Below are 11415 nucleotides of genomic sequence, written 5' to 3' on the forward strand. Positions count from 1 at the left end.
TAATGCTCCAAGCTCCATTTTCGCCCGATCTATCTCTCTAACCAATCAAACTTGTTGATTTGCTCGGGAGTGGTTGAGAAGGCCCCGATCTACACTTCCACCAAGAGATTTTTGATTCCCCCACCTATCCCTAGCAGATCTTGTTACTCTTGGGTGTTTGAGCACCCTAGACGGTTGAGGTCACCACGGAGCCATAGTCCATTGTGGTGAAGCTTCGTGGTATTGTTGGGAGCCTCTGATTAAGTTGTGGAGATTGCCCCAACCTTGTTTGTAAAGGTCCGGTTGCCGCCTTCAAGGGCACCAATAGTGGAATCACGGCACCTCGCATTGTGTGAGGGCGTGAGGAGAATACGGTGGCCCTAGTGGCTTCTTGGGAAGCATTGTGCCTCCACACCGCTCTAACGGAGACATACGTCCCTTCAAAAGGAAGGAACTTCGGTAATGCATCCTCGTCTTCACCGGATCCACTCTTGGTTATCTCTTACCTTTACTTGTGCAAGCTCATTAGTGTTTCTTCTCTTGCTTGCTTGTTTGTTTGTTGTTGTTGCATCATATAGGTTGCTCACCTAGTTGCATATCTAGACAACCTACTTTGATGCAAAGTTTAATTTGGTAAAGAAAAGTTAAAAATTGTTAGTTGCCTATTCACCCCCCGCTCTAGTCAACCATATCGATCCTTTCAAGATGGTAATATACACAGTTCCAAGTCTGCAAATTTATCATAGTGATGCACCTTAATCAAGAAGGTGGTTGCATGGGTAGCATGGTTTTAATTATGCTAAGTTGTTAACCTGATAATAAAAAGAAGAAACATGGTTTTAATTATAATGAGTTGTCAATTATACCGAGTTGCACTGATATTACACTTTTTAAAATGAACACTGCTATGCACACGATGGATTCATGCACGATCCACAGACGACAGGTGACCTACACCATCGAATTGCCCCGTTTTTCTAATTTGTGTGGCTTCAAATCATGCCGTGCACAAATCGTGCGTGAAGGGATTGTGTGCAGAGCACTTCCGTTTTAAAATATGCAAAGAACAAGCATATAATAGTGCATTTTTTGCATTCTACTATAATTTCCATGGAGTGTAACTGAAATAATGTATTTCCTTTAAGAAGAAAGACAACTAAGAAAAGCTTGCGCACAACTATGCACTTAAATTGCATTTTATCATAATATGCAAAAATAATCATATAGTCATGAAATTTTGGCACATATTATATGGTATTTGTTCGTATATAATTACACCCAGCCAAAAACCCACAAAAAACAACAATAACCAATAAAGGAAAGAAAAAAGGAAAAAAAAAACCCATAGAAACAGAAAACAGAAATAGAAAATGAAGCAAAAATACCCTTAAATAGGAAAGAAAATGATATAAAAAACTAAAACAAAATAATGACAAAATTTGCACACAATCTGCACATAAATTGCGCTTTGTTATAATATGCAAGAATAAACACATAACAATGATTTTCCGCAAAAAGAAAACTTTCAAAGAAAGAATGAATTGGTGGCATTGGTATTTGATCCATGGTGTCTGTACCTTTTCGGATCAAAATAATGAATAAGTGGTATTGGTATTACCGTTTAAGAAGAAAGAAAATTGAAAAAAACGAAAAAAATTGCACGCGGTTTGAATAGAAATTGCGTTTTTTATAATATGCAAGAATAAGCACAAATAATGAAATTTCAAAAAAAGAATCATGAGTAGGAATGAATTAGAGGTATTGGTATTACCCTTAAAGAATAAAAAATGAAATAAAAATGTAAGAAAAATTAAAATAGTGAAGTTTTCTAAGAAACAATGAATTAGTGTCATTGGTTTCCGGTTAAGAAGAAAGAACTGAAAGTAATAATAAAATAATGCAATATTTTGCAAACAATATGCACAGAAGTTGCGCTTTTTATAACATGCGGGAATAAGAATATACTCCCTCTGTAACTAATATAAGAGCGTTTAGATCACTACTTTAGTATTCTAAACGCTCTTATATTAGTTTACGGAGGGAGTAATAGTGTAATTTTCATAAAAAGAAAGTTTTCTGGGAAGAAATGAATTTACGGTATTGGTATTATCATTAAAGAATGATGGAAATAAAGTAATACTAAAAAATAAAATACCAAAGTTTTCAAGAAAAATGAATTAGTGGCTTACGTATTACTCTTTAAGAAAAAATAAAATGAAGTAAAAACTAGAACACAATCAAAATACTGAGGTTTTCTAAGGATGAATGAATTATTAAGATTGGTATTACCCTTTCATATAAATAAAACAAAATAGAAACTAAAATCAAAATAATAACGTTTTCTAAGATAGAATAAATTAGTGTCATTAGTATTACCCTTTAAGAAGGAACAAAAATAAATAAATAAATTACAATAAGGAGAATGAATTGGTAGCATTATTATTACCCATTAAAAAATAACAATGTTTTTCGCAAAACTTGCACACAACTTCGCTCTTAAATTATTTTTAGTACACAAACAATAATCATATAGTAGTGTAATTTTCACACATATTGCAAATTATTTATGTGTGTAAATTACACTCACCCAACATCACATAAATATCCACAAAATAAAAATAAAACCAACTAACTAAGAGAAACATAAAAAACAAAAGCAAAAGCATATAAAAACAAAAAATATTAAAAATCAAAGGGAGAGAGAGGAGGGCTGGATCGCTGCCGATGCGTTTGGTTGCAAGGGTGGCCATGGATGGGTTGGGATTGTTCAGAAAATAGACATGTTTGGTTATAAAGCACTTGAATGGTTCCACTAAAAAGAAGATAATATGCTCTGAAGATGCTGAACCATTCCACCCTAAGAAATCGGTCGAATCATATGGCCACCCATTGCATGCATGATCATGTGAGCATGACTGATGATCCCATCCCAAATAATTAATTCATCTCTTATATACAAACAAACACATAAATCGAATGGTTCCATCCCAAAAAACTGGATGGTCCAAACCCATTCATATGGCACCTCCAACCAAACACATAGGGCTTCGGGCCAGAAGGAAATCTACTGACCCAAATAAGAGGCCAGTCAAAAAAAGAATGCTCACAGAACAAACAACATAGATAAAGGAAAAAAATGCAGGACGAATCTCAAAGAAAAATCCAATGGCCACAAAATCGATTGACCCAAAAGTGAAATTTCAGCTGACTGAAAACGTAGGTAAATTGTACTTTCTCCGTTCCAAATTACTCGTCGTGGTCGAAGAGTTCGCATGAACCTATGGTTCTTCTATCCAGAGGATTTTGGTACGGGTCATGGGGGGAGAGACTGAGCAACACAATTAGCAGGTGGTAGCTGGTCAAATCATGAAAAGATGGTGATGACTGATTGACTGCACCGTTTATTATGCCCAACGGGCCGCCAAATCAAAACATCATAAACAGCAAGTTAATACAGGCCCGAGCCCCAAAATCAACGCCAGAATCAAACCATCCTGCTGGCAGAAATAATGGCCGCGCGCGACTCCTCGCTGAACGAAATCCGGAGCCTTAAGACGCCATCACCAACGAAGCTCGTCAATACTACTGTACCGTATCGTTGGTCCGTGCATTGCATATAAGGGCGGCCACCGTCACGAGCTCAGATCCATACAGCAGCCTTCGCTGCCCACGAGCCAAACATTCGGATACAGTCAACCACCATACGGACAAGGCCTGATCGTCACGAGCGACCATGAAGCCTCCTCCCGCATTGCTGACCCGCGGCCTCGCTCTTGTCCTGGCCCTCGCATGCGCCGGCATTGCACCGGCGAGCGGCGGCGGCGCCGGCGGCGGGCGGTGGGACGTGCTGCAGCGCAGCATCGGCGTGTCGGCGATGCACATGCAGCTCCTGCACAACGACCGCGTCATCATCTTCGACCGCACCGACTTCGGCCCGTCCAACCTCTCCCTCCCCGACGGCCGCTGCCGCCGCAACCCCAGGGAGCGCGTGCTCCCCGTCGACTGCACCGCGCACTCCGCCGAGTACGACGTCGCGTCCAACACCTTCCGCCCGCTCTCCGTCTTCACCGACACCTGGTGCTCCTCGGGCACCGTCGCGCCCGACGGCACCCTCGTCCAGACCGGCGGCTGGAACGACGGCTACCGCAACGTGCGCGCCATGCGCGCGTGCGACGGCGGAGACGACGACGACGGCGGCAGCTGCGACTGGAACGAGACGCAGGACGCGCTCGCCGCCAACCGGTGGTACGCCACCAACCAGGTCCTCCCCGACGGCCGCGCCTTCATCGTCGGCGGCCGCAGGCAGTTCAACTACGAGTTCTTCCCCAAGGCCGATGCTTCCGACGCCTCGGCCATCGCATTGCCGTTCCTGGTTCAAACCAGGGACCCCGAGGAGAACAATCTGTATCCTTTCGTCCACCTCAACATCGACGGCAACCTTTTCATCTTCGCCAAGAACCGCGCCGTCCTTCTCGACTACAGGAAGAACAAGATCGTCCGGACGTACCCCGAGCTGGCCGGCGGCGACCCCAGGAACTACCCCAGCTCGGGCTCGTCGGTGCTGCTGCCCCTGAAGCCTTCGCCCACCGAGGCCGAGGTGCTGGTCTGCGGCGGCGCGCCCGCGGGCTCCTACAACTCGACCAAGGAGAAGACCTTCTTCCCGGCGCTGGTGACGTGCGGGCGGATCAAGATCACGGACGCTTCGCCGGCGTGGGTGATCGAGAGAATGCCGTCGCCGCGGGTGATGGGGGACATGATCCTGCTGCCCAACGGCGCCGAGGTGGCGATCATCAACGGCGCCATGGACGGCACCGCCGGGTGGGAGGCCGCCAGCACCCCGGCGTACGCGCCCGTCATGTACCGGCCAGACCACGCGCCCGGGGACCGGTTCGAGGAGCAGAGCGCGACCGACATCGCGCGGCTGTACCACTCGGCGGCGATCCTCCTCCGCGACGGCCGGGTGCTGGTCGGCGGGAGCAACCCGCACATCTACTACAACTTCAGCAACGTGCGGTACCCGACAGAGCTCAGCCTGGAGGCCTTCTCCCCGGAGTACCTGGACAGCTCCAACGACGCCCTCCGCCCAAAGATCACCGACCCCTCGCCCGCCGGCCCGGCGGTGAGCGTGAAGTACGGACAGTCAATGACCCTCCAGTTCGAGGTGCCAGCGGTGGCTCCGAGAAGGAGACCGCGCGGCGGGGGCGAGGGCGGCGGCGGCGCTCTCGGCCTGGTGTCGGTGACGATGGTGGCGCCGTCGTTCACGACGCACTCGTTCGCGATGAACCAGAGGCTGCTGCTCCTGGACGTGGCGGGGACGACGGCGCTGCACAGCACCGCGGGCGCGGGCGCGGGCGCGTACGAGGCATCGGTGGCGATGCCGGCGAAGGCCGTGCTGGCGCCGCCGGGGTACTACATGGTGTTCGTGGTGAACGGGCACATCCCCAGCGAGGGCGTGTGGGTCCACATAGAGTGACGCGACGCCGGCGACGGCGGCATGCATCGGCATGCATCATGTATAGCACGACCCGATTGTTTTGTTCTCTTGTCTTGTCTCGTGTGGTTTTTGTCGTCACCACGCACGAATGTGAGGTGATGCCGTGACTTGGTTCGTTGTTCAGTTGTACCGTGCGTGCGTGCGTGCTTGGCGACGCCCGATCGAGTCGGGCAGGACAGAGAGAGCGGAAGGCGAAGAATGTGTGTGAGAGTGAGGCTAGATTCACGTGAACCGGCCGGGTTGAGGGGCACACGTGACGCTCCCTAGACGCATCTGCTCCTGGCCCTGGCTGGCCTAGGTGCATTTGGTGGATACATCGAAGGTGTCGCGATCCAGCCGGTTGTTGGCGGCGTTCCTTCCTTCCTTCTCTGGGAGAGACCGGCGGCTTCAGAGCTGAGAACGCGCGCCGTTGGCGTGCGCGCGCGGGGGTGACGGCCGGGATGGTTGCGGTTGCGGCCGGTGGCCTGGGGCGTCACGGGATGTCGCGGCGGTTGGGAAGTGCGGACGTGCAGTCAGCTTGGTACTGCCGAGTAAGAGCAAGTAATAAGGCTCACTCAGCTGGCTATAAGCCCTTCCACGTCAGCCAAATCACATCTGGAGGGAAGAGAAAGAGGGAGAGAGAAGCGAACGGGCGCTTCGTCAAGCGCCGGGCTGCGGCACAAGATACGAGAGCTTTGCGCCCGCTTGCAGCCCGTGGCGAGCGCTAGAGCCGGCGCTCTCGATCCCCTGCGCCTCTCCCGCCTCTCGCGCTTCTCCTTCCTCCTTCGCGCGCAAAAATCAGCTCGTGCCGTCGCCCCAAATAGCTTCCTCGCGCCAAATCAAGCCTTCCAAATTTCCCCAAATCGCCACCTCTCCCGAACCCTAAAATTGTCGCCGACGCACATCAAGGAGATGGGTTAGCAGTCCAAACAGACGCGCGCGCCGGCACCTCGTGAAGCCCCTCCACCAGCGCCTCTGCTCACCCCGCCGCCAGCGCATCTCCTGGTCCCGCCGCCGGCGCATCTGCTGGTCTCGCCGGCGCCTAAGTCCGCCCCGCCGCCGGGGATCCCATCGACCTTCCCTTCAAAGCAGAGAACAAGCACTTGGATCCCCCCAAGACCACAAGAGTCTCTGGGGCTAGTCTGCAGCAACCAAGTGAATCGGGTCCTACGGCTCAAGGTCCTTATTGGGCACCGCCTGCCTGCATCGGTGACTCTACATCACCTTGGTACATGGCTGGCAATATGGACTACTCTGATCCACAAGTATGGTATGAATTTTCTCCATTGCTTATCTCAACTCTGAATCGTGGTGTCATTTCTTAGAGCTGCTGACACACTTGTATGATATGCTAGTTAGATGATACAACATCAGAAATCTATCTACTACTCTACTGTCTATTTTCAGAGTTCATTTTTAGTAGCTTAGTAATGATAGAAAAAGAAAAGTTTCTTCTGCTAGATGATCTTTCTTTGATGTACAGGAGCACGTGACTTCTTGTTTGCTGAATCTTGGATTGCAGTGTAGTGTAACTTTTCAGTTTCCACATGATAGTGTGTATGATATATGACTGCATAAACTATTTTTCCTTTAAATAGTTGCTGTGATCAATTCAGATTTTTCCTTTAAATACTTGCTCTGATCAATTCAGATTTTTCTTTTAAATAGTTGTTGTGATCAATTCAGATTATTTTTCCTTTAAATAGTTGCTGTGATCAACTAGTATGCATCTCAAATGTATTTTATTCAGATTTTACAAATTTGAGTATATACTTGCATGTAGTTCGGTGCTGATCGCTCTTCGTTTCTTTATGTCGTTGAGCAGGGGAGTGGATTCTCACCCACCTAGTGGTTACCTTAGTTACTTTCAGAACACGGCAGGCCCCACACAACCTATGCACAATGGGAGTTCACCGCAACCAGTCAATGCTGGTGATGACACAAATGGTGGTGATTGTGGAAGGACCGAAAAGCGCTTGCTATGGACAAAACAAGAAGATCTTCGATTGGTATGTCTCTTTTTGCATTCATGCTGGCTCCATGTGTTTCATTACTAGCAAATTCAATTAACCCCTTCTGATAATATTGTAGGTCAGTGCTTGGTTGAATAATTCCAATGACCCAATCCAATCAAACTACAGGAAGAATGAACAATATTGGAAAGATGTTACTGCTGTCTACAATAGTACCACCCCAAAAAACAGGGAACGACTAGTCAAGCAAGTGAAAGATCGCTTTGGGAGAATTAAGAAAAGGGTTGCATGATTTTGTGCGAGTTATAAGGAGGCTAGTGCTTTGTATGCTAGTGGTAAATCTGATGCAGATTTAAAGAAGAGGGCAATGCAAACTTATGAGGAAGGTCACAAAAAAGATGGTTCGTTTATGTTTGAGCATTGCTGGGAGATTCTTAAAAAGGAACCAAAATGGGACGCATATTTGGAACGCCTAGAAGATCTGGAGCCGGACAAGAGGAAGTTTAGTGTTGATGATGAAGTAGGGAAGCATTCCACTATAGATGATGATGATGATGAAGATGAACGTCCATCGGGTGGCAAGCAAGCTAAGGAGAAGCAGAAACGAAAAGGAAAGGATGAAGTTTGTATAATAGATCTTGAAGATGAGCTTCAAAAGTTTGTAGATGCCCAGAATGCAGCAAATGAAGGCCGCAAAGAGATGTTAGAGACCCAAAGGCGTGTTTCTGCTGAGAATCTTGAAGCACGGAAGCTTGCTCACCTTGCGGCAAAAGATCACAAAGAGTCGGTCATGCTAGAAACATATCGCTCATTGGTGATGCAAGACACAACCGGGATGCCTGAAGATGTGAGATCTTAGCATGTGTTGGCATTGAAGTGTTTAAGGGAGAAGCTATTTGGCAAAATGGTCTAAGGTATTTCCTACTGTCCGTTGTCTTAATTAAAAGTGGTCATGTACTTAAATTATAGTCAATGGTCCAGTACTCTAGTTACATAGTAGTCAATGCAGTCCAGATAACCATGCAATAGTGGAAAAACTCATCTAGTCAATAGTCAAATTATACTTAACTTCTATGCATTCCAGATAAACATGGAGTGGAAAAACTCATGTAGTCAATAGTCAAATTACACTTAACTTCTATGCAGTCCATAGTAATTATACGCCCAGGTAAACAAGACACATCCATATAATGCTCCATCTCCACTTCAAACTCTTCCACCCAAACCCATCTTCCTTCCGCTACTTCTCATCTTCCTACCAAGCCTACCGACCCATCTTCCTCACCCACCATGTCCGATTCATCATCATACACAGATGATTCTGATGAGCTAGCCCCATCCAAAATCATGGAAGCCTATGTTGCTGAGCAAAACATCCTAGACTCCTTTGTTGAGAGGCTCATGATAAAAATCAAGCCTAGGCTCGGATATGGATCATTGCAGCGACGATACGGTCCAAGGAAGGTCATTCGGAGGGATCATGAAGGTGCTCACGAGCGTCTGGTGGAGGATTACTTTGCTGCAGATCCACTCTACCTCGAGAGTATGTTTCGTACAAGATTCCGTATGAATAGAGGTCTCTTCCTCTGCATTGTGAATGCCCTAGGTGAGTGGTCCCCCTATTTCACTTATAGGGCAGATTGTTCTGGTAGAATAGGGCTCTCGCCATTGCAAAAGTGTACAGCAGCCATGCGCATGCTAGCCTATGGCACCCTTGCAGACGCACTTGATGAGTACTTGAAGATTGGGAAGTGCACTGCATTAGAGTGTTTGGACAAGTTTGCAAAGGGGGTAATTCAGGTTTTTGGTGGGGAGTACTTGCGACGCCCCACACGGGAGGATGTTGAGCGTCTTCTTCAGGTTAACGAGTCTCGAGGTTTCCCTGGAATGCTAGGAAGTATTGATTGCATGCATTGGCGATGGGAGAAGTGTCCTCTTGCATGGAGGGGGCAATTCACCCGCGGCGATTATGGAGTACCAACGATGATCCTAGAAGCCGTTGCTTCCCAGGACCTTCGTATTTGGCATGCTTTTTTTGGAGTTGCTGGGTCAAATAATGATCTGAATGTGCTCAATCAATCCCCACTGTTTTTTGATGCACTGAAAGGAGAAGCCCCTCAAGTCCAATTTTCTGTCAATGGGAATGAGTATACCACAGGTTACTACCTTGCTGATGGTATATACCCAGAATGGGATGCCTTCATGAAGACCATACCACTTCCCCAAATAGAGAAGCACAAGTTGTTTGCCCAGAAGCAAGAAGGGGCAAGGAAAGATGTCGAGCGCGCTTTTGGGGTATTACAGTCCCGTTTTACCATTGTCTGTCGGCCTGCACGTCTATGGAAGAGAAAGAGTGTTGGAAGGATCATGAGGGCTTGTGTGATTCTCCGCAATATGATAATCGAAGATGAGAGAGAGCAGGAAAAAATTCATATTGACTTGAATGAGATTCCGGGGGCTTCATTTGCTCTACCTCCCGAAGTGAATGTTGGTGGTAATCTATGTTTCGCAGATGTGTTGCGTAGAAAAGCTACTATTCGTGCTCGTCCACAGCATGCCCAACTTAAAAGTGATTTAGTCGAGCATATCTTGCATAAGTTTCAAAACAACCATCATAGTTAATCATGGTGGGATATTGATATCTGCATGTTCATATTCCTTTTTTTACTGTAACCTTGATATGTTACATGCATTTTTATTTCAGGAGTGAGCTGTGATGTGGTGATTGCGGCAGCTGTTACTTATAGGTATACTTTCTCTGATCTTAAATTGTTCTTTTCGTTAACCAAATAGTTCTGTACTCTATAGTTTAGTCAGTGTGAATGTATTATTGCTCAAGAAATTTATTTGATCTGCCAACATGCTTGTATAGAGAGTGAGGTCTTCTTTATAGCTTGTTCCTCTTCCTATTGTTACAGTATTTGTTTTTACTGAACCTGTGTAGCTATACAGGATTTATAGAAGTGATTTTCTCCAGCATTACTACTCAGTGTTACTTCTTGATGTCACATGCTGTAAGTTTGCATTGGCTAAATTTTTAAGCTTGACCCGGTTCCTTTTCCATACAGTGGTTGAAGGTTATTGATGCAAATGAGTGGTTGCTCCTTTCCAGCGAAGTACCCTCCATGCTTTATGACTTTTGTCATCGTCCAGATCAAAACTATGATTGTTGCTTGTGGTCGTGAACGGCTTGTTTGCCGGAGATGTTATCTATTATGTTTGCTGAATGCTTTCTTAAAGACTTATGTAATCTTAAGTAATTACTCATGATGCTATGGAGTAGTATGATGCTGTGTGACATGTTTTGAGTACTATGATGCTGTATGACATATGTTTGTTGCCTAAATGCCAGTCAGTCTTCCTATTTCCTGGTTGCATGGATGGCATGTATATGTATGCTCTTTGAAATGGCCACAAAAATGTTGTTCACTGTAGATCACAGCAGATCATATGCACCTGCAAGCAATAAATACTTCATATTAAATGGAGCCATGCTAATAGCCTGCCAAAACGCCAGACTACTATATGAGAGAAGGCTTTATGATGACGTGACATTGCTATATAGCCAGCAACCGGCTGTGCTATTATCTTTGCTCTAATAGCTGCGGTCTGCGGCGGCGATGCCCGAGGGAAAATCCTGGCATGGCGAGGTGCCTTCCCGTTGTGTGGCCCGCTGAACGGGAGCCGTTGTTGGTCGGACCGAACCCCCAAAAATCAAGAATGTACTTAGAGCAAGTATAATAAGGCTGACTCAGCTGGCTATAAGCCCTTCCACGTCAGCCAAATCACATCTGGAGGGGAGAGAAAGAGGGAGAGAGAAGTGAATGGGCGCTTCGTCAAGCGCCGGGCTGCGGCACAAGATACGAGAGCTTTGCGCCCGCTTGCAGCCCATGGCGAGCGCTAGAGCCGGCGCTCTCGATCCCCTGCGCCTTTCCCGCCTCCCGCGCTTCTCCTTCCTCCTTCGCGCGCAAAAATCAGCCCGTGCCGTCG

The 11415-nt window shown here is 46.9% G+C and overlaps 1 protein-coding gene and 1 long non-coding RNA gene across 2 annotated transcripts; both read left to right on the forward strand.

Annotated features, from left to right (window-relative positions):
- Positions 1–3441: 3441 nt before the first annotated feature.
- LOC119288723 (aldehyde oxidase GLOX-like) lies at positions 3442–5519 on the forward strand. Its single transcript, XM_037568283.1, has one exon. The coding sequence runs from the start codon at positions 3713–3715 to the stop codon at positions 5450–5452; it is 1740 nt and encodes a 579-aa protein (XP_037424180.1). The 5' UTR covers positions 3442–3712; the 3' UTR covers positions 5453–5519.
- Positions 5520–7285: 1766 nt separating this feature from the next.
- Positions 7286–10756, forward strand: LOC119288724. The gene is made up of 4 exons (XR_005141261.1): positions 7286–7461; positions 7544–8339; positions 10130–10172; positions 10494–10756. It is a non-coding gene; the product is annotated as an uncharacterized LOC119288724 (long non-coding RNA).
- Positions 10757–11415: the final 659 nt, after the last annotated feature.

Source organism: Triticum dicoccoides, chromosome 4A, assembly GCF_002162155.2.
Source record: "Triticum dicoccoides isolate Atlit2015 ecotype Zavitan chromosome 4A, WEW_v2.0, whole genome shotgun sequence".
In the NCBI taxonomy this organism is placed as follows: Eukaryota; Viridiplantae; Streptophyta; class Magnoliopsida; order Poales; family Poaceae; genus Triticum; species Triticum dicoccoides.